The following is a 21884-nucleotide window of genomic DNA, read 5'->3' as shown; positions in this document are numbered from 1 at the left end:
AAAAACCAGGAGTATGGTGACATGTAAGCCAAAATAAGAGTATTCCAAGAAAGGAGAGCCAACAGTATTAAATATTGCTTGCAGGTTAAGGAAGATAGGACTGAAAGTATTTGCAAGATTTATAATCAAGAGGTCCAGGGTGACCTTAGTAAAAACCACCTCAGTAGCATGGGAGTGAGAGACGGGGCAGAAATACTGGGATACAAGTACGCAAAATTTGTTGTGGAAGCATGGAGTTACCTAAGCCAGTCTGAGAGAATACATATGGCTCTCTGGAGGAGTACTCCTAAGCAGGATGCACAAGGACAAATAGGAGTTAGCCAGATGAAGAAGCAGAGAAGGAAAGTCTAGGCAGAGTGCCCTACATGTACGTGAGCGCCACCTGTGCTACATGTGCCTTGGGGGCACTAAACATAACCATGTGACTTCGGGCAGTTACTTCACCCATTTCCTCGTCTATAAAATGGGAACGATAATATTGGTAGTATTTATCTCACAGGATTGTTGATGAAGATTGAGATAATTTATGTAGAATATTGAGTATACATTAGCAACTCCATTGACGATCGTTCACTCCCCCCCATTAAAGCATCACACTGAAACAGTATTTTCAGATTTAAAAAAAATGAATTTAATCTCTTTCTAGAAACAGTGCAGTGATTTTACAAATGTCCACATTTGGTTTTTAGTTCACCAAGATGATGTCAGTACAGCTCGTGAGACATGGCACACCACCTTCGTCCCTTTGCCTCTGGAAGAGAAACCAGACTGCAAAGGGCACCGAATACAGAAGCCAATGGAACTCGGAATGACAAGACAAAAAGAGCAGAAACGGTTAGTGGGACCCAACATTCTAACATGCCTGTTATATCAAATATGGTGATTTGGGTGTGTGTGGGGGAGACAAACAAGCAAAATCCATTTGGGTACAATGTGATGGAGTTTGCAAACCAGTACTTCACTCCCAAATTAAGAGCTTGTATAGAACAAAATGCTATTTTAAAACACAGGGTTTGTACAGGTATTTTCCTCTTGTAGTTTTTGTAAAAAAGTATCAAAACCTTCGTGTCTTTAAATATATATATATGTATATACAGGTGGCTTTTTTAAAATTACTTTTTATAGCACAAAGTGTTTGAAAATGCAGAGGGTTTCTGCTGATTCTTGACTGTGCACATGGTGCACAGCCTGAATGAACAGAGCTTCCTGATTTCTTACATTAACTGGAAATTTGAAGCTGTAATTCTTCTACCTCCTAAGTTCTCCATACTTTGAAAATCCCAATACTGTAAAAGTACAGTGTGAGAAGACTTGGATACTCTATGTTCATGTATTCATGGGAAATTATTTACTCTGAAAACGTTTAACTGGTAACTCATTTATGTTCTCTGAAATGATGAGTGTATGGCTGGAGTTGGGAGCGAGGTAGGGAGGATCACATTCCTGTGCCCTCTCCCCATTGCCACCAATGCCTGACTAGACAGTGCTTGCGGTCCCCTCTCCAGACTTCATGTCTTCCAAATTTCCAGTTTTCTTTCCCACTGTTGAGAAAATCTCAGAGGCTCTTGACAACATGGAATGCTTCTGCGAAAATCCCACTGCCCTTATATTAGTTTTCATTGACCATATTGAAAACTTCGACTCAAATATATGAAAAGCAGTCATTGTTTCGCTTTGGCCACTGGAAAGCTTGAGGCTGAAGACTGTCATGTCTGCAAAGTGCTGGCAACGCATCCTGATGAATTTTCCATGATGCACTTGGTGCCTCGTATACAATAAATGACCAAGAAATGTTTGCTTAATTGACGCTGAAATTAAATAGAAGTATTCTATAAAGTGCTGACATTGAACCTGTCCTTCCATCCCCTTCATTTTTTGCTGAGTCCCCCTCGAGCCTTTTGCTCGTTATAATGCGTGACATGCAGCGCCTTCAAGTCCCCATGCTGTTTCATGCCTGTCTCAGTGCAGTGCCTCCTCTGCCGGAAGCAGCCTGGACTGCTTAAGTTTTAAGGCTTAGCTTAAGGTCATTTCTCCTACAATGCCTTTCTTGATCCCATTCCTCATCTCCTCAGGTAGAAATGACCTCTCTCCTTTGTGCCCTAACAGGACTCTGAAAAGAATCTAACCCTTTGTTTCCACATATGTCTTCCTCTGCTGCTACTGTGAGCGTCATAAGGACAGAAAACCTTTGATTGATCTGCAGTGCTGGCTCTTAGTTGGTACCTAGCAAATGGTTTCAGTGAATGAATATACTGCAATCACAGAGAACTGGAGGGGTCATTAGTACCTACTGCCATCAATTTACATCTGATCTCATTCTGAGGTTACAGGTTATCTCAGTCTTTTATAAATAATCATGATATCAAGAGTAAATAAATAAAATTTTAGTTTTTCGTATTTCTGGAAGGCCATTTCTGCCAGTGCCTTCATAATTCCACTGGAAAGATAGGCCATAAGATAGGTAGCAGGTTTGACACATTGTTCAGGCAGCCCAAACTAGTCTCCTGAAGGAGGAAAGAAGAAAAGGATTGGGGCCATTTCTTTTAAATAAAGAAAAAATGTCTGATAAATTAATTTTCTGTCCTCCTGGCTTTATCTCTCAGCTTCCTTCCAGCTCTATAATCCATTATTGGCTGTAGATATAATGGCATAGGGCTGAAAGGCAACAGAAATGCAACTACACTTCAAAATAAGGCTCAAAAGCCTCTGAGAATAGGGCGAGGACAGACCGACCTTCCCAAGATTTCATCTTACTGCCATCCAACACGTGAGTATTCCAGTTTGTTTTCTGTAGGTTGCTCCCATAGCCGCCTCTTTCAAACTGCAGTTGTGGCATATTCAGGAAACATGGATGTCTCTGAGAAAGTTCTGTTTCATCATCATTTTGAGATCTCAAGCTGAATTGTCCTGACTCCATTCATTTTTATTTTTTCTGGGAAGGCCAGGATCTAACTGAAAGTTTAGAAACTATGCATGAGTCACTCTTATCATCTCCCCAGGAAATTCTATTTCTTTGGAGGCAGGTTACAGAAAAAGTTGTTTGTTTTGTGTAAATTTCAATGTTTTTTCACTTTCATCATTTTTCTTCAGTCAAAAATAATTTTACTTTCCATTCTTGAAAGAATAGTAGTAAATGATTTAAGCTGCACAGGAGTTGGCCACCTGTTCTTAAAGTTCTCTTGGGTATTGGTCACTCTAGGTCAACTGCATTTACCCTCTCAATGAATGTTTTAGGACTATCAACACATGAACATCATGAGGAAATGGCTTGTTTATGCAAAGCACAGGGTCCAGGCTCTAGAACACAGTTGTTTTCTCAGAGGTTAGAAGACCATGAGTGATGCAGAGGAAGGTCCTGGGAACAGGGCGACAGAACTCCAGAAATGTCTGCCTGGAAACAGGTATCATGCTGGTCAGACAGTCAAACTTCATTGAACTGGGGGCAGCGGGGGAGAAGAGGGGAAGAATTTGCTTAACTGTGTCAAGTTCTGGTATGTTAAGGTTAGATGCATGTCCTCTGCTCCTACTTAAGCCAAACACTTCTGTGTCACACCTTGTCCCAGGCTGTCCAGGGGGGTGAAGCTGCAGAACAGCAGAGTCCATACGTTGCATGAGGGAGCCAGCAGGGACTGAATTCCTCCTAGGACTGTAGGATTACAAAGGTTTCCAATGGGAGACCCCACGAAGAGAAAAGAGCACTTCTCCCTGCCTCCCCCAAGGCCCAGGAAAAGCAGACAGTATCCATAATGAAAACAAATCTGTCCATGGACCCAGAGTTTTTCCTTTTATTTACAAAGCAGTAAATCAAATCCCTGTGTGAACATATATATCCAATATATTATAATATTGCGTATGCCATTTCCTCTGTCAAATATGACTTCAGGTTTGGCGACTTTTTCTGACTTTAGCCAAAAATTAGTTTCATCTATATGAATACATGATGGTAACAAACCTATGTATTAACTTAGGTGGGGAAATGTTTTCCCCACCTAAAGGAAATGGTAGAGAATAAGGGGAAGGGAGAAACAGAGATGTACTAAAACCAATTCCACCATCCTTATCCTCAGCCATAGCATATCTCAGAGGTTCAGTGCCTGAGCCAGGCCCGAGAGTAAACTCGGGCTGTTGTAGAAATGTCTCCACTTAGCTCTCTCTAAGTAAGGATAGCACCCTCAGGATGCTTCAGAGGAAAATGACTGAATTCAACTCAAGTGTCCTGAAGGAAACTGAAGTTACTCAAATAGCTGAACTTTAAAATAAGGAGTAACTGAGGTTCAGGTATGTTCTCACTTGAGCTCATGAGAACTTCCGGCACCGTGTAAAGTCTGTACACTGGCCTTAGCCACAAAGAGAAAGCCCAGGTGGGAGCCACAGCAGCCATGAGTGAGCTGAAGGACTTTTCCTGACCAGTTGGGGTCCCAGGAATAGCCAGAGGTGGAAAAGATCTCTCTCTTCCACTACATGTTTGCACAAACCATGATATCTGTTTCCTGAGCCAAATTTCCAAAGGCTCCTCTGAAAACCGGATATCCCTTTTGTGGACTGTTTTAAAATATATTTATCTCTATGTATTTGAACAACAGCCATAGGCGCACCTCTCTTCTACAGATTTTTCTCTCTCACACACGTACACACACAAACATAAATGCACACAGAATCCTCATGGTGGGCCAATCATACCAAAAATAAATACTCTCATGTCTCTAAATTATTTATAGAACTAATCTTATTTTTGAAATATGTTAATAAATAATCTAAATGGGGGAGGGAGTTGGAGTGTTTTTTTCTTTTTTCACTTATGTTGATGATAGCCACAAAGCATAATCGTTTTATTTACCAAAAAAACCAAAACTCCAAAACCTAAAAATGCCTCCCCTAAACCAAATACCCTCTGTAAATATAGTTTTTAAAGGATGAGTAAGCTACTGTACCATCGGCCCCATTTGGTTATGTACATCATGTTAGTCACTCAACAGTAGCCATTCCATGAATTCCTCATGGGTAGTGCAACCAGTTAAAAAGTGTATAAAACATTATACATATAAAAACTCTCACATCCTTTGGATGTTTGCACTTCATCATAACTTTGTGGTTACCTTTCCGCAACATAAATTAAAAAAAAATTACACACACACACACTCACACAGACGCATATACAGAAACCCTTTCATCCAGCCATACACCATCCAGAGTGTAGTGCATGGGACTTAATTCCGTGAGGCACGAAGGGAGTGGTCCCATCCTCAGGGCAGTCCATCATCTTCAAGGCTTAATGCCACTCGCTGGGGAGAGAGAGCAAAGAAATCATCATTAGAACTGCAGGAGTTATTTATTGAGTACTCACAAGGTGCTAGACATTGTATTACTTTATAGGCATTAGTTCACAGAATCTTCAAACTACTCCAAGAGGCAGGTTTGTCATATTTATTTTACAGATGAGAAAACTGAGACTCAGTGATCTTAAACAACATTTGTCCTGGATCACATAGTAAGTGGGTGAACTAAAATTTGAACCCAGATCTGTGTGAATCCAGAGCTGCAGCTTTTTTCATCATTCTGTTCTGCCTCCTTGTTAAGGAGGGCTGCAGAGATCTAAACTTTCCCAGTCCTCCCTCCTAGGATTTCAGGCTTGCTCAACTTCAGCGGGTTAGCTTGGGCAAATGTTTAACCCCAGCCCTTAGCACCTTGTCCCTAGCATGCTAATTACAATTAGGAAAGCAATCTGCTGGACCCTCCCAACTGATTATACAGAATTGGAAGGCAATGCAGGTCAATTAAATCCAATCCCTCATTCTCTCACCCCTCCTTCTTGTCATTAGATGCTAGACTTCCCTCTGCCACAAACAGCTGACCACTAGATGGTGAGCCCCCCAACCCCTGAGCCAGTCTATTCCATTGCGGACAGTGAAGTTAAATTCTTTCCTATATTGACATGAAATCTGTTTCTTTATATCTTCTGATGTTCCCTGATTCTTTCTCTTAGACTCAGAGAGTTCTATACAGGCAACCCTTGAAATGTGAAGACAGTGTTTGAATTCCCTTCCCTTCCCCCTTAGTGTTTTCTTCTCCAGGCTCCACATCTAGCTTTCCCCAACTGGTCCTCATGTAATCCTATTTCCCACTCTTCCATTTCCTGGACACCCACCTTTGCACAAAGTGCTTCAGGATCTTTCTCATAATTATGTGAATTTGGGCTAACCACTTCACCTCTCTGTGGACCTTGGTTTCATCATCTGTCAAATGGGGGACCTAGCTCATAGGGTTGTTGGGAAACCAAATGAGATAATGTATGTAGGGTGTTTAATATAGTACCTAACACACATAGGGTCCAGAGTATTCTAGATCAACCTAACCAGCATAAAATAGAACCAGACTAGCATTTTCCATGTCTAGACATTCTACATACAATAAAAAATAACGCCACTGCCTTTCAAATCATCTTTGGGTTATTTGTGGTTTTGCACGAATGCCATGGCCTTACTCCACTAGCACAGATGTTTGAGACTATCTTTTTCTAGTCCAGTTACCCTCCCACTCTCTCCAACAGAGATCTCTAGGCCAAAGGCAGATCCCAGCAGTGATGGTGGAGAGAAAGGACTGGGGAGAGAACAGGATGTTAAGAATACTGATTTCCAGAGCTTCAAGGCTATTTACCGCGTGATATAGTGGAATGGGCTTTTGTGTACATACAGACTGGAGTTTGAATCCTGGTTCTGCCACTTCCTAGTTGTGACCCTAGGCGAGTTATTCAATTTCTCTGAGTCTTAGTTTCCTCATCTGCAAAATGGGGCTAATAACATGAACTTTATAAGGTCATTGTGAACACTAAATGAGAAAATGTACACAAAACACTGAGTAGTGTGTGACACATGGTAGGTTCTCACTAAATGCCGATTTCCACACTCCCCTGCTCTATGTCTGTGCAGCTGGCGGGAGCTTATTCCTTAGGCCGTAAATTCGTCAGGATTAGCTCCTCCTGAGTGGTTATTTCCTTCTCTGGAAACAATGCCACTTTACATGTGCACAGTGCTTTATAACTCACAAAGCACTCTCACATGTGCTGTCTTGCTTGAACTTTACAAATTTAGGAGGCAGACGCAATGGGAGTTATTATTCCCATTTTACAAATAACAGTGAGCAGAGAGAAGTGACTAAGATCACAGGGCTGTGGAGTAGTGAAACTGGGAGGCATCCTCTTACCATAAGCTCAATGCTTCTTTCACTGTGCCCTCTCTGATCTTTGAAAATTGGTTAAGCAACTGTCTGTGTGGATTGGCCGGGGTTAAGGATCCTTGAGGCGATCTGCTAACCCTCCTCACTTGCTCAACTTCATTTCCCATGTCTCCCCTTCATGAATAATTTGCTTCAGCAGCAATTCAGTTTGCCCTGCCCCATACTTGGTCATTTCTTCCACACATCATTTCCTCGGTCTGCAACTAACCCATCTTTCCTCTTTGCCCGAACCCCCAGCTTAGAATCTGCAGCCTTCCAGAACCAGAAAGCCTTCTAGGACTGACTGCACCTGCCTAGGTGCACGCCCTCACTCACCAGCCCCTCAGACTCGGAGTGGCACTGCCCTACCTTGCACTTGACGACAGGCAGCTCGGAAAGAGGGTTCTTCGGGAGTTGGTGCAGCTGTGACCTTGGTTCCCCCGGCAAGACAAAAAGCTCCTTGAGGGCAGGGGCTGGGTCTTCCAGTTCTCTGGTCTCCCCAAGACAGGGCTCTGCCCACAGTGGGTGATCAAAGCTGCTGATTGCCTGACAGGGGGATGGACTGGATGACCTATGAGGTCATACTCAGCCCCCTGACTCTGCTATACAATCATGACATCTCCAACCACTTTATGGTCCTTGCTCCCCCGACAAGCCATACCCTGTTGTGCCTCTCAGCCTTTGCACATGCTTCTTTCTGGAATGCCATGTTCCTCCTTCTCTACCTGCAAAACTGCTATTAATCTTTCAGGGACATAGTTCATCTGTCACCTCCTCTGTGAGGCATTCCCTGCCTGATTTCCCCAATAGAATTAACAGCTCCCTTGTTGATGTTTCCATAGCTTTTGTTCAACACATATTTACTAGTAGCCAGCTATGCTGGGCTAGGCACCAGGGAAACATTAATCAGATAATCCTGTCCTCAAGGAGCTCACGGTCTAGTGGGGAGACCAACGAGTAAAAACACAAGTAGACTACAGTGTGACAGTGCTGTGACGGAGAGAGGCTGTGGGAGAACAAAGAAACCAGGGAAAGCTTCCTAGAAGAGGAACTCCTGAGCTTCTACCATGGCACCTGGCACACAGTTGTACAATAGTACGTGACTGTCTCTAACTCTACCACCAGCTCCTAGGGAGCAAGTGTATTCCATCCTTCGTCTTGAACACTTGATTTCTAACGCAGTGCTTGGCACATAACCAGCATACAGTGTTTGCTGAAATGAATACATTCAAATTGAATGGCCAAGTACCCTTCCAGGCCAAGGGTTCTGAAAACTTACTCAGCAGAAAGAAAGACATTTGGCTTCTTTATTTAAGGATAAGCCTCTAGGTACAAGGTATCCTGATACCCTTCTAACACCCCCCCCCCCACCCCCCGCCAGCATGTCTGTGTCCCCAGAGCCTAGAACAGTGCCTGGCACATGGTAGGTTCCTGATAAAGGTTTGAAGAAGGGGGGCGGGAGAGAAAGGAGGAAGAGAGAGAAGGAAGAAGGGAGGAAAGGAAGGAAAGAACTCTTCCAGCAAAGAATACTTACTGCAGGATAGACATGGCCAATCTGAGCAGTCCTCCCTATGTGGAGCTCATCCTCATCCTCTTCTTCTGTTGTTTTCCTGTACACTGGGTTGTCGAAATTCATGCTCTTGGTGTTCTTCCGCTTCCAGTTTCTCCAGATCAGGTAGCCACTCATGCACAGCAGGGCAATTACCGCTGGAGGAAGACACATTACATTGGACCTCCAGCAGGCTCCGGCCCATTGCTCAGACGTCAGTACATTTCTTGCCACCTCTTCAACTTTACGGCCCCTTGTTTGTCAGGCCCTGTTTCTGTGTGTTCTTTTTCTACTACTTGGAAGCCCTTTTCCCATCTCTCCCTTCATTAACTATTCATCCTTCAAGATCCAGCTCAGATGTGAAGTCTTCCTCAACTTCTCAAGGTGGTCAGTCTTTCCCTCACCTGCGTTCCCAGACCACAGTATCATCCTTTATTTATGTGTACCCCCAACTGGACTGAGCTCTTTGAGGGCGGGGACTGTGACTTATTTATCTCTGTATGTCTGGTGCCTAGCACTGAGTAGGTGTTCAGTAACATATGCTGAGTGAATGAGTGAATTTCTTCACCACACCTTTGCCCTAATGCTGCTGCTTCCCTGGAATTCTCTAAGAAAACCATTCTCTCCCACAGCTGGAGGGCAGAGGATGGAGTGGGGTGTTTCTTTCCAAAGCTGGGGCTTTGCAAGAAGAGAAGCATTTCTAGAAGGGCCCACAGTGGGGAAACATAGGCTCTGAGTTAGAATAAATGAAAATATTGATGAGTAAAGGAAGAAGTTCTCTCACAGAGCTGGGCAAAATGGGACAAGCAGCTTCCTAAGATAGTAAGCAACCACCCTGAGCATTCAAGTGGAAGCCGCATGACAGCTATCCAGGCTGCTATAGAGGGGGTGTCTACTTTGATAAGATTATAATAATTGATACCCATTAAAGACAGGAAGAAGGCAAGGATGCCTGTTATCACTGCTACTATTTACTGTTGCAGAGGTCTAGCTATGCAGTAAGACCGGGTAAAGAAGTGAAGGGTACACATATGGGAAAGGGAAAAACTGAACTGCTACTATTAACAGATATTGTGTGTTTAGAAAATCTTAGGAAAGCAAATGAAAAACTGTTAGAAATAATTTTAGTTCATCACGAATAAACATAAAAAATCAATAGCTTTCTTATTAATCAGCAATAACCAATTAGACAATGGAATGGAATAAGAACACGTTCATAATAGCCCAACCAACTATGAAATACCTGGGATAACTCACTAAGAAATGTGCAAGTCCTATATGATCTATAAAATTCTACTGAAGGACATGACAAAAGGCTCAAATGGAGAGACAGAGAAAGCTTCTCAAATAGGAAGCTTTGACATGGTAAAAACGTAAATTCTCCCCACGACAATTTATATATCCAAATCATAAGATTCCATCAGAATTTTTATAGAATTAATAAGATGAGGTGCTGGCCCCGTGGCTGAGTGATTTAAGTTTGCACGCTCGGCTTCAGCAGCCCGGGGTTTCCTTGGTTCAGATCCTGGGTGCGGACATGGCAACACTCATCAGGCCACGTTGAGGTGGCATCCCACATAGCACAACCAGAAGGAGCTACAACTAGAATATACAGCTATGTGCTGGGGGGCTTTGGGGAGAAGAAGAAGAAGAAAAAAAGAAAGACTGGCAAGATTGGCTCAGGTGCCAATCTTAAAAAAAAAAGAATTAACAAGATGATTCTTTTTTTTGAGGAAGATTAGCCCTGAGCTAACTGCTGCCAATCCTCCTCTTTTTGCTGAGGAAGACTGGCCCTCAGCTCACATCCATGCCCAGCTTCCTCTGCTTTATATGTGGGATGGCTGCCACAGCACGGCTTGCCAACCAGTGCCATGTCCGCACCCAGGATTCCAACCAGTGAACCCTGGGCCGCTGAAGCAGAACATGTGCACTTAACCGCTGTGCCACCAGACAGGCCCCAACAAGATGATTCTAAAGTTCACCTAGAAGAGAAATTGAATAAAAATAGCTAAGAAAATGTTGCAAGAATAATAATGCCCTATTAGATATTAAAACATATCACAAAGTTGTGTTTCTAATATATAGGAATAGACAGATAATTGATGGAGGAGAATAAACAGCCTAGAAGCAGATCAAAGTACATATGGGCAAATAGTTTATAATAAAGTTGACAATTCAAGTCAGAAGAAAAGGAGGGACTATTTCAATAATGGTCTTGGGAAAACTAGACAGGCATGTAGAAAAAATAGAGTTAAATCTCTATCTCACACCGTACTCTAAAATAAATTGCAAATGGATTAATATCTAAATACTAAAAAATGTTTAAAGTAGTACAAAAATATTTAGGGAGATATTTTAATAATTTAGAGTGAGGCAGACCTTCCTAAGACACAAAACCCAGAAATCATAACACAAAAGATCAACAAAACTGATACTTAAAAATTTTTAATTTATGCATGGTAAAAGATACCATAAACAAATTTAAAAATCAAGTGGCCTATGGGAGAAAATATTTGTAACATACATTACAAAGGTTTAACATTAATTATGTATAAATATTTCTACAAATAAGAATAAGACAAAGAACCAATAGAGAAATTAGAAAAGGCTGAATAGGCAATTCATAAACGATGTAATGTAAATGGCCAATAAAGTTAGAAAAGATACTCTGTCTCACAGGGAAGTATCAGGGAAAGAATACTCATCTTTCACCCTGCAGACTAGCAGAAATTAAAAATACTGATTATATGAGGGAAGCAGCACACACATGCCCTTCTGTATGTAGAGCAGAGGATGGCAGGAAAGGGGGTGATTTTTCTTTCACTAAACAATGCTCAGAGTATTTTCCACTCCATCCACCCAAAATAGCCAGCCCTGGTGGTCTGCTGGTTCAGTTGCAGGACTCTCGCCACTGCAGCCGGGTTTGTCTCCAGTCAGCGGACCACACCACCCATCTATCGGTTGTCATACTGTGGTGGTGGTGGCATGTTGCTGTGATGCTGAAAACTATGCCGCTGGTATTTCAAATACCAGCAGGGTCACCCATGGCGGACAGGTTTTGGCAGAGCTTCTAGACTAAGACAGACTGGAAGAAGGACCTGGCCATCCACTTCCCAAAAAGTTGGCCATGAAAACCCTACAAATAGCAGTACAGCACTGTCTGAACAGCACCAGAAGGTGAGAGGATGGCACAGAAAGACTGGGCAGGCTTCAGCTCTGCTGTACACAGGAGCACGAGCAGTTGGAATTGACTTGATGGCGCTAAGAACAAAACCACTCAAAATAAGTCTGGAATAGTCTCACTATCATCTTTACTGTTGAAGCATTTTAAGGCCAAGTCAAATGCCATCTTCTCCAGAAGCACCTCTTCCTCTCCTCCACAGAGAACTGTGCTTCTCTTATAGCACATTATAATATGTATTAACAGCTCTCTTGTATCACTTTTCTTCTCTTTTTTTTGGTGACAAAGATTGACCCTGAGCTCACATCTTTTGCCAATCTTCCTCTTTTTGCTTGAGGAAGATTGTTGCTGAGCTAACATCTGTGCCAGTCTTCCTCTATTTTGTATGTGAGTCACCACCACAGCATGGCTTGATGAGCAGTGTGTAGGTCTGCACCCAGGATCCGAACCTGCAGACCCTGGGCCACCGAAGTGGAATGCCCGAACTTAATCACTATGCCACCAGGCTGGCACCCACTTTTTTATGACTGAGTCTGATTAAAGACTGAAAGCTCTTAAAGTCTTTTATCTTTTTCTTCCCTGGATCCTTGCAACTTGGCACAGTCTCTTACGTAGTGAACTTTTTGAAACACTCACTAACTTACCACCATATTGGGGATTCCTAGGATAAAAGGGCAGAGTCCTTGTCCTTGAGGTACTCATGGGCAAGTAGGGGAGATAAACCTATGAATGGACAATCACAATTCAAAGATCCCGCCAAGAGATGAGACTGGTATGAGAGGTGGGATGCAGGGGATACTATGTGAACTACGGGGTGGGAGAGAGCGCATCAGCCCCATGGCTCTCTGCGAGGTTTAACTAAATGCTATATTCTGGCCATCCTGAACTCCTCCTAGTTCCAAATCCACCCCACCCTCCATGCCATTTCCCGTTCCTGGCTTTGCTTATACTGTCTTCACTGCTTGACCCTTCTTCACTTGGCTGCCTCAGCTCAAATATCATTTCCACTAGGAAACTTTCCCTGTCCGCTTCCCTTCTCTCCCAATCCCAAGGTAAGTGCTTCGTCGACACTTCCACTGAACCACATATGGCTTAATTTTAGGACTTACCATGTCATAATCAAATTATCTGGTCTATGTGTGTCTCTCTGACAAGACTATAAACTTTTCAAGGACCGGAAACATGTCTTATTCATTTTTAACCATGCTCCCGCCCCTTATCACAGAGTCTCCTACATTACAGCTGCTTGATAAATGTTTGTTGAAAACCAAACAGAAGGAAAGCAAGATAGCATGATTAAAGGAAGGGCAAGTAGCTCTACTCATTAATCTAACAAATATTTTATTTCCTACCATGTGCCAGACACTGCTGGGAGCTGAGGAGAGTGGCAAGCAACCGAGACACCAGCCCTGTCCCCATGGAGCCTACAGTTTGGCTTCAGTGGCTGGCATGCAGAGTGTGAATGAGGGGTAATGGGGATGCATCTGGATGGTTGCCTGGGGCCAGGTCCTGCAGGGCCTTGTGTGCCAAGCTGAGAAACCAAATTAAATCAGCACTGAGAGATGAGCAGGAAAGCTCCCAGGGCAGAAAAAGCCAATGGGCCAGGTTGTGTGCTAAGTGCTCTATCCTAGTGCTTTTCCCCAGATCCTGGGCAGGGTCTCTCTTTTCCCCCCAGTGACTTGGGGCCGCACTCACCCATGGGCACAATGATCCCAATGACAGCAGCAGTGACGGTTGAGTCCATCTTGCCGCCTTCATTCCCATCTGCAAAACACAAACATTTGCAGAATGATGCTCCATCACTGTGAGTCCAAGTCCTTGCTGGCCTCAAGCAGGAAGAACCATCCAACTGCTTCTTGCCCTTACTCCAAAATGATGATCCTGGCTAATGCTTAGTAATTCCATCTTTCCAGATCCATCTGTGAGGTGAGCAGAACGGAGGTTATCTCCATTTTATAGATGGGGAAATTGAGTCTTATTGGGGTTTTAGGGACTCACAGTTAAGTGGCAGAGCTGGGACTCAAACCCAGGACTTGTGACCTGAGTCTCTTACCCTTTCCACAGTATCATGGTGGTAGGAAGCTGTGGCTGTGCTTGGCAGAGTGTGCACTTAGGTTTTTATGATGCTGACTAACTGGGGCAATTGTCTTTCTCAGCCAGTATCTGTTGCTTCATCTCTGTTGTTTCTGGTGCATGTGTCCATCTGCATTATCAGTTTATTTCTAACAAGTAAGTCAAATGAGACATAGTATAGTATAGTGAAATCAAGAGCACGGGCTCCTGGGTCAGACTTCTTTGGTTCAAATCCCGGCTCTACTACTCACTACTTGTGTGACCTTGGGAAAGTTATTATTATATCTTATAAATATTATATTTCTGTATCTTTAAAGTGGGGATAATGCTCTTACCTACCTCCTAGGAATATTGTGAAGATTAAATGACATAATTCATGGAAAATGCTTACTTAGCACAGTGCCTGGCACAGCCTTGCCTAATTCAAAGAGGGCAGGGAGAAGGGTAGGGGTGGTTGTGAGGCCTAAATGAAAGAGGGTATGTAAATGTTCATTCTAAACTGAAAAGTGCACGGAAAGTGTACTGTATTTTTCTTTTTTCTTTTAAAGATTGGCACCTAGGCTAACAACTGTTGCCAATCTTTTTTTTTTTTTTTCCTGCTTTATTTCCCAAACCTTCCCCCCGCCCCCCCCAGTACACAGTTGTATATCTTAGTTGCAGGTCCTTCTACGTGTGGGATATGGGACGCCGCCTCAACGTGGGCTGACTAGTTGTGCCATGTCTGCGCCCAGGATCCGAACCCTGGGCCGCTGCAGCAGAGCGCGTGAACTTAACCACTCGGCCACGGAGCCGGCCCCTGTACTGTATTTTTTAAAAAGTACGTTGTGCTATCTTTTTCACTCTTACAACAATCTTCATCGTAACATTTGTACAGCACTTTGTAGTTTAAAACGCATTTTTCCCTTGGAGCCTCATGACAGCCCTCTGAGGCATGAAGAGGAGCTGTCAGCTACATTTGCTCCAAGAGAGGAGTTGACTGCCCCTGGCAATGGCCCAGGTGCCCTCCGCTCAGTGTGTCTGTTTCTCCAGGTGTCTGTAAGGGCACCTAGTCACGAAGGGGAGAGAAGAGCCGCACTGCTTACAAAGCTTACTGTGGAAATGCTGCTGTCCTCCCACTCCGGGCCCGAGCAGATGCTGGACAGCGGTGTTCAAGCATACAGCATGATGGAGCCAGCGGGGAGACTCCCCGGTTGGAGGCTCTGCCCCAGCTGAGAGGACTCCACCTCTCCACCTTCAGGGTAAGTGCTCAACTCTGAAAACCAGCTTCTGCTGGCAGATAGGCCCAACTGGAAAGGTGCTGCCAAGCTGCTCGGTTTGTGGGCCATGCATGTATGGGAAAAGTTTAAAAGGTAGTTTATCCTCTTAAATAAACTCCCCCTGGCAGGTAACTCAGTTAAAAAGGTATTTGCTGGTTAATGAGATGGAATATTTCCAGCAGTGACAATTACTGTTCCTGATGATTTAGTACGTGGTGAACTTAATTATTCTCATCCCAGGGTTTGGAAAGAGGCACAAGCAGTTCATAGTCACGGATATTACGATCTGGGGAACCTGCCAGGGTGCCGAGAACTGAGACCAGAGCTTTTGAAGTTTCCAAATTGGAGGGACACTCCCTCATACACACGTCAGTAATGCGTGACACACAGACACACCCAGAGTCAGCAGAAGCTGTGTGCGTGAGCACTTCTGTTTACACCGCCTCCTTTGCCTCTCATGGCAGTTTTGTGAAGCAGGGAAGGGAAGGGTTATTATTATTCCCCGTTTGTAGATGAGGAAACTGAGGCTCAGAGGCAGGAAGTAGCTTCCCTCAAGACCCTCTGTAAGCTAGGGGCTCCTAAGACTCCTAAATCGCAGGTGGGCACTCTGCCTCCCTCTGCTTCCTCCTCAGAGATAGCCAAGATTCAGCTCTGGTACAGTCTCTTCTTCCCACAGATCCCCCATCCTGGCTTCCCTAGGACCCCTCCCATGTCATGAAAGAAGGCAGAACTCATTTCCTTACAGTGCTGGGAGTGGTTGCTGGTTGCAGGGCTTGGGGTAGACGGGCTGATGCTGGGAGCCCTGGGGACACTAACTGAGCTTGGGACCGCAGCTGCCAGGCTCGGTGTCTCTGTGCTGTGGTTCTGGTTGGTGGGGCTGTGGATGGTGGTCCCAGGGGCTCCTGTGGTGTCGGCTACTGTCCTCGTCGTGGTAGAAGCTAACGTCGTAGTTGAGGTAGATTGAGGTGCTGGAGGGGAAACACCATGAGGTCACTTGGACAGAGAATTTTGTGTCTAAATTACTGCCTCTTTATTATACTTCTGAACTCATTCTCATGGCTCGGCTCAAATGCCCCCTCTGTGAAGCATTCCCTAATCTACCTGAGTGGGCTGTGATCTTTTCCTTAGCTGAATCCCAAGCACTTTGTCTGTGTTTATACTGCACATTGATTTGATAAAGATGTCATTAAAAAAAATAATGCTGTAGAATTAGATGTGGGCAAGACTGCTGTAAAATACTGGGAGGAGGGGAAATTACAGAAATCTAGAAGGATTTTACATGCATATTGTTACATCATTAGGTTTACATTCTCCCTCCATTTTAAACAGTTTAATCTGGAAATCATAAATAATGCAGCACACTTAAGCTCAAACAAAGGCCTTGGCCCTACATAAAGATTGGGGAATGAATATAAATTTATATGGTTGAAGTATTAACTGACTATTAGTCCCAATCATATCACAAAAGGGCTTCTATGTAGTGTGTTAAGTTCTACATGAGAAATAGGTAAGCTCATAGTCGCCTGCATATAAATAGTAGCTGAAGCCACAGGGATCAAGGGTTCTCAATTTGAGGTCTTCAAGGGGTTCCAGAAACCCCCTGAAACTGCATTTAAAATGTTATATGTAGATGTGCATTTTTCTTGGGAGTGAGAAGAGAAAGCCTCAGAAGGACCCTGGGGGACACCGGCATTCAAGGAAGGTAAGGAAGAGGAGCCTGCAAAGGCAACAGGTAGCCAGAGAAGATGCAGGAAAACCAGGAGCATGTGGTGTGCCGGAAGCCAAGGAAGATTTCAGCAGGATTGGGCCTGGTATTGCCAGGGGCTACCCTCCTGGTAGGTCTGCTTACCTCGGTAGCACCTCTTCATGTCTGGGCCCAGCCACATTGTGTCAGGACAGGCACACGTGTACTTGGGAGAGTGGCCGGAGAGCTGAGGAGCAGGAAGGCACAAGTACTCACAGCCTCCATTGGGCTGGGCACTCAGCTCGCAGGCATCTGCAGCTAATGTGGGGGAGAGATTGAGAGAGAGCTGGGACACAGATGGGACATGCCAGGTCTTCCCTCCTCCCGAGGGTGAGGCCCTTCCCCCTTGGCGTCCCCAAAAAACTTTCCCTACTACTTCTATTGGGTCTCTTCCAGCACTTCCCTTCCCCTTATCCCCACGCTTTCATTTAATCCTGACGACAACTCTGAGAGGTGGGTGTTATACCCCAGACTGACAGATAAAAGACACTTGGGCTCGAAGAGCACAGCCCTTTCAAAGCTATACCTCTAGTAATTTTAGAGGCAGAATTTAAGTTGAGGTCTGTTGGATTCCCAAGTCCATGGTTTTTTACCCCCTATGACATATGCCATGTCTCTTTCTTTCTTAAATTTCTAGATCTAGAATCAGGCACCCCACCATATCTCCTTACTCCTCTATGCTTTCCCACCTTCACCCTGGCAGCCAGCACATCAGCTACAGTTAGAATGAGTATATCCTAGTGATAGAGGAGGGGACAACCTAGTATGAGATTCCTGGCCTCTATTCCCATCCAACAAGCTGACTTACTGTATGGCCCTAAGATATGTTAGCCTGTAATACTGCAAAATGGGTACAAGTGATAAAGGAGAAGCAGTGTGCTCCTTTACAGCAGAAGGAGCTCTGGAATCAGATAGACCTAAGTTACGTTTTAGTTGTGCCAACTGCTAACATTATTTTACCTCTCGGAGCTACAGTTTCCTCAATTGTTATATGAGAACAGTAAAACCCACACTTTGTAGGATTGGCAAAAATGGACATTATGTATTTATTTATATCCAGCCTTATTTCACGAAGAGCTTGAGGCAAAATGAGAGAAAATATGTGGCAGCAGAGCACTCTCCCAGCGAGAGGGATTGTTGCTATTACTCCTGAGGGTGCTGAGACGTGACGTGATGTGAACACAGCCTGCCTAGTGGAGGGAAGGGACATGGGCAGGGGACTTGGGACCAGGGAAGGCTCACCTCTTGGCTGCTTCAGCTCATGGAAGATGACAATGTCATGTGGGTTATTGAGGTTCTCAGCTAGGACGGAGATTTCTAGGCCATTGAGCCGATTTGCACTGAAAATGGCCTCATTCTCCAGGTCTGTCCAGAACACCTTGTCCTGTGGGGTACAGATGCAGGGGATGGGAGGCCTACAGCCTAAACCCATGACCTCAATCTGAGGGCTCAGCCCCAAACCACAGTCAGAAGAACTGCCCTGACATCTTCCCTGAGCTCTCCTGGTCACAGATTTAGAGTGGCACTCAGCCTCTGATCTATGGCGTAGGCTCTGGTTCCCTTCTGTCTCAGAAGGTTATTCACTGATTCCATGCTTTGGCCTGAAGGCTACTCATTAATGCTGAGCTAGGCCTGCTTTCTGGGGTCCAGCAGAAACTCAAGGTTGGGTCTCTATAGCTATTACCATTACTGGGGCCTGGGACGAAGATTGGACGGGATGTATGAGCTACTGAGAACTATTCTCGGCTGGGTCTCCTACAGCCTCCGGATATACACATGTATGCATCCAGTGGTTAGCCCATATAAGCCTAGATGTGCATGTGTTGGCAAACCCACATTTACAGGTTCAGCCATGCAGCCTCCTACACAGATCCAGAAACATATCCACATGCTCATCTACACACACAGGCACACTTGTCCCTAAATAAGCACCTAAGTATTGGTATACATATTAACACTCACAAGTACCAGCACATACAGGAATGCACATTTTTAAATGGATGCATTTATGTATACACATGCATATACATATATTTTACACATACATGCTACATATATGCACAAGCACATACACATGTCCAAACACACCTGTCTTTTGAAGAAAGGGCTGGACTTGGAGGTGGGGCTTTGCCCACAAATTCAGAGTGGTGCTGGGTGATGTCACTCCAAGCAAATATTGTCAGTGCCCACCACAGACCACTGTCCCCTTGCTTTCCCTCCCCTTGGTGGCAGAGTTAGTTTTGAGGAAGAGGTAGGTGTGTGAGAACTTGGCTGGTTCTGGCTTCCCCATTTCCCAAGGAGAAAGGTTGTTAGTGTCAGAAGAGAGGAGGGTCTTGACTCTTCACCCTCCTGGGAGCTTCTTGAGGACTGGGATAATGTCTGATTCACTTCTATGACCCCGGGGTCCAGCAAAGGTCAGTGAAAGTGTGCTGAATTGAATAAAACCTCTCAGGCCATTTCCAATAGTAAATAATAGTAAGGAAATGTATATTCCTTCTTCTCTCCCTCCCTTTATTGGATCCCTTCTGTACATGTGGGTACAGTACTGGGTGCTGAGGGTACACAGAGGAAACATACATGGTCTAGCAACTCACCTGTGAGAAGAGCTCTGAGAGAGGGGCCTCGGGAAGGAAGCACAGGAAAGGCTGCCAGGTGGACATGAGCTGCAGAGCCTTTGTTTGTGGGCAGCTCACAAATTGTGTACAAACAAGTCAGTTGGCTACCCTATCCCTTTGTTTCCATTTGGACAAGTCTCAGGGAGTCATCCTATTTGAATAAGCCTTTTCTAAGCTTCAGCTTCCTGATGGGGCCATGCCTCCCCTCACAGGGCTCACCTCAAACACAGCTATCCCAAAAGGATGGCTCAGGAAGTCAGGGGAGGAAATCAGCATCTTTCTGTTGCCTCCGCTGAAGTCAATGCTGGACAGCTGGTGCAGCTTGGAGTCCACCCAGTACAAGCGCTGGTTCAGCAAATCTTTGGGAGGAAAAAGGAGATGGGGGAATCAGGTCACGAGCCTGCGACTGTAGGCTGGATCTCTGCTCCTTTGTGCCCCCTCCCTGCCCAGATCTCCGGGCTAGGCCTCAGACTGAGGCCAGCCTGGGACAACCATCAGGAAAAAACAGGCACTGGCACTGTGAAGGGACACAGACACAAGACCCATGGAGCTCCAGACGTGGCCAGGACCAGGTGCTATAACAGGTTCCCAATCCAGGGAAGGGAGGCTCACCCAGGGTGATTCCATTGGGCCACTCAATATTGTCTGACACCAGTGTTTGCCGGTCCGCACCGTTGAGCCCAGACTTCTCGATCTTGGCCTGGTACCCCCAGTCAGACCAATACATGAACCTAAAACAGAGAAGAACCCAATTGGGCTTCTTGTCAGGGGATGTGATTGGGGTGGAGAGTCACAGGGGCTCAATGACCCACTGAATGTTGAAGATTGTGCTTAGTGGGGACTGGGAAGACCTTTGAAATCCACTGGAACCATCAAGTCTTAGAGTTTGTAGGCACTTTTCATCTGATTGCCTGGGGAAGCCTGTGTTTCCTGAGTCCACCCAGCCTCAGCTGAACAGCCTGTGTGCCCCTCTTTCCCACTTTGGGCAGCTCCCACTAGAGCCCTAGCCTGCCAGAGTGGGAAGGGCCCTTGTCGACCCTCTCTTACTTTCCTGTTCTATAGAGGAGAAAGTAGATGATCTACCCAGGGTCATACAGCTAGAACTCTGTCCAGGCCCTCTCTCTCTCTCTCTTTTTATTTTTGCAGGGAAAGAATTGCCTTCAGCTAACATCTGTTGCCGATCTTCCTCTTTTTTTTTCCCTCCCCAAAGCCCCAGTACATAGTTGTATACCCTAGTTGTAAGTTGTTCTAGCTCTTCTACGTGAGCCGCCACCACAGCATGGCAACTATAGACGGGTGGTATGGCTCTTACCCAGGAAGTGAACCTGGGCTGCTGAAGCGGTGAGCATGGAACTTTAACCACTAGCCCATCAGGGCCGGCTTGCTCTCTTTTCTTGAACGCTTACTGAGCACTCACTAGGTGTCAGGCTCTGGGCTGAGTGGTTTCACCTCATGTACTTACAAATGCAGTGATCACTGTCCCTCTAATCTGTTCCTACAGAGCAGGCAAAATGAGCTTTTAAAAATGGAAATAAGTTGCCACTCTCCTTTTTTTTTGAAATTGAGATATAATTGACATATAACGTTAATTAGTTTCAAGTGTACAACATAATGATTCGACATTTGTATATATTGTGACATGGTCATCATAATAAGTCTAGTTAACATCCATCACCATACATAGTTACAATTTTTTTTCTTGTGATGAGAACATTTTGTGTGAGTGTGGTGAGGGAGATTGTCGCTGAGCTAACATCTGTGCCAGTCTTGCTCTATTTTGTATGTGGGACACCACCACAGCATGCTTTGATGAGCGGTATATAGCTCCGCACCCGGGATCTGAACCTGCAAACCCCGGCTGCTGAAGCAGAGTGTGCGCACTTAACCACTATGCCACCGGGCTGGCCCCATGATGAGAACTTTTAAGTTCTATCACTCTCCTGTTTTAAAACTTTATGGCGGCTTCTCCTATTGCTCTTAAAATAAAATCCCAAATCCTTACTATAGCTGACAGGGCTCTGCATGAGCAGGCCCCTGCCTCCCTCTTTGGCTGTCTCTCCTGCCACCACCGCCCATCTCCCTTCCAAACTCCACACCTGCCCCACAGGATTTCTCTTGGTTCCTCCAGGGCACCAAGCCTTTCTCACTACAGGCCTTCGAAGGCCTCTGGCCCCCCTCTTTCTCTGGTTAGTATAAGGGTCTTTTCAGTAGAGACTCTTTCTCTGAGCCCTCAATGACAGCAGCTTCTCCCTGC

General features: G+C 45.0%; 1 protein-coding gene across 14 annotated transcripts in view; it reads right to left on the bottom strand.

Moving 5' to 3' along the window:
* Positions 1-607: 607 nt before the first annotated feature.
* The window catches only part of LRP8 (LDL receptor related protein 8), an 81793-nt gene continuing 60516 nt past the window's right edge, over positions 608-21884 (bottom strand). For 6 of the 14 annotated variants that reach the window (XM_023629749.2, XM_023629758.2, XM_023629763.2 and 3 more), the window contains 9 exons: positions 20243-20361; positions 19850-19989; positions 18258-18399; positions 17121-17273; positions 16015-16239; positions 13638-13706; positions 8747-8919; positions 7582-7758; positions 608-5282 (listed from right to left, as the gene is read on the bottom strand). In XM_023629749.2, coding sequence (XP_023485517.2) covers positions 5244-5282; positions 7582-7758; positions 8747-8919; positions 13638-13706; positions 16015-16239; positions 17121-17273; positions 18258-18399; positions 19850-19989; positions 20243-20361 — 1237 coding nt within the window. In that variant the 3' untranslated portion in view covers positions 608-5243. The remainder of the gene's footprint in view (positions 5283-7581; positions 7759-8746; positions 8920-13637; positions 13707-16014; positions 16240-17120; positions 17274-18257; positions 18400-19849; positions 19990-20242; positions 20362-21884) is intronic. The other 8 variants (XM_070259940.1, XM_070259941.1, XM_070259943.1 and 5 more) reach the window with 3 other exon arrangements.

The sequence above is a fragment of the Equus caballus genome, chromosome 2 (assembly GCF_041296265.1).
Source record: "Equus caballus isolate H_3958 breed thoroughbred chromosome 2, TB-T2T, whole genome shotgun sequence".
NCBI lineage: Eukaryota > Metazoa > Chordata > Mammalia > Perissodactyla > Equidae > Equus > Equus caballus.
Note: the sequence above shows the minus strand (reverse complement) of the source record. Positions and strands in the feature narration are given on the sequence as shown.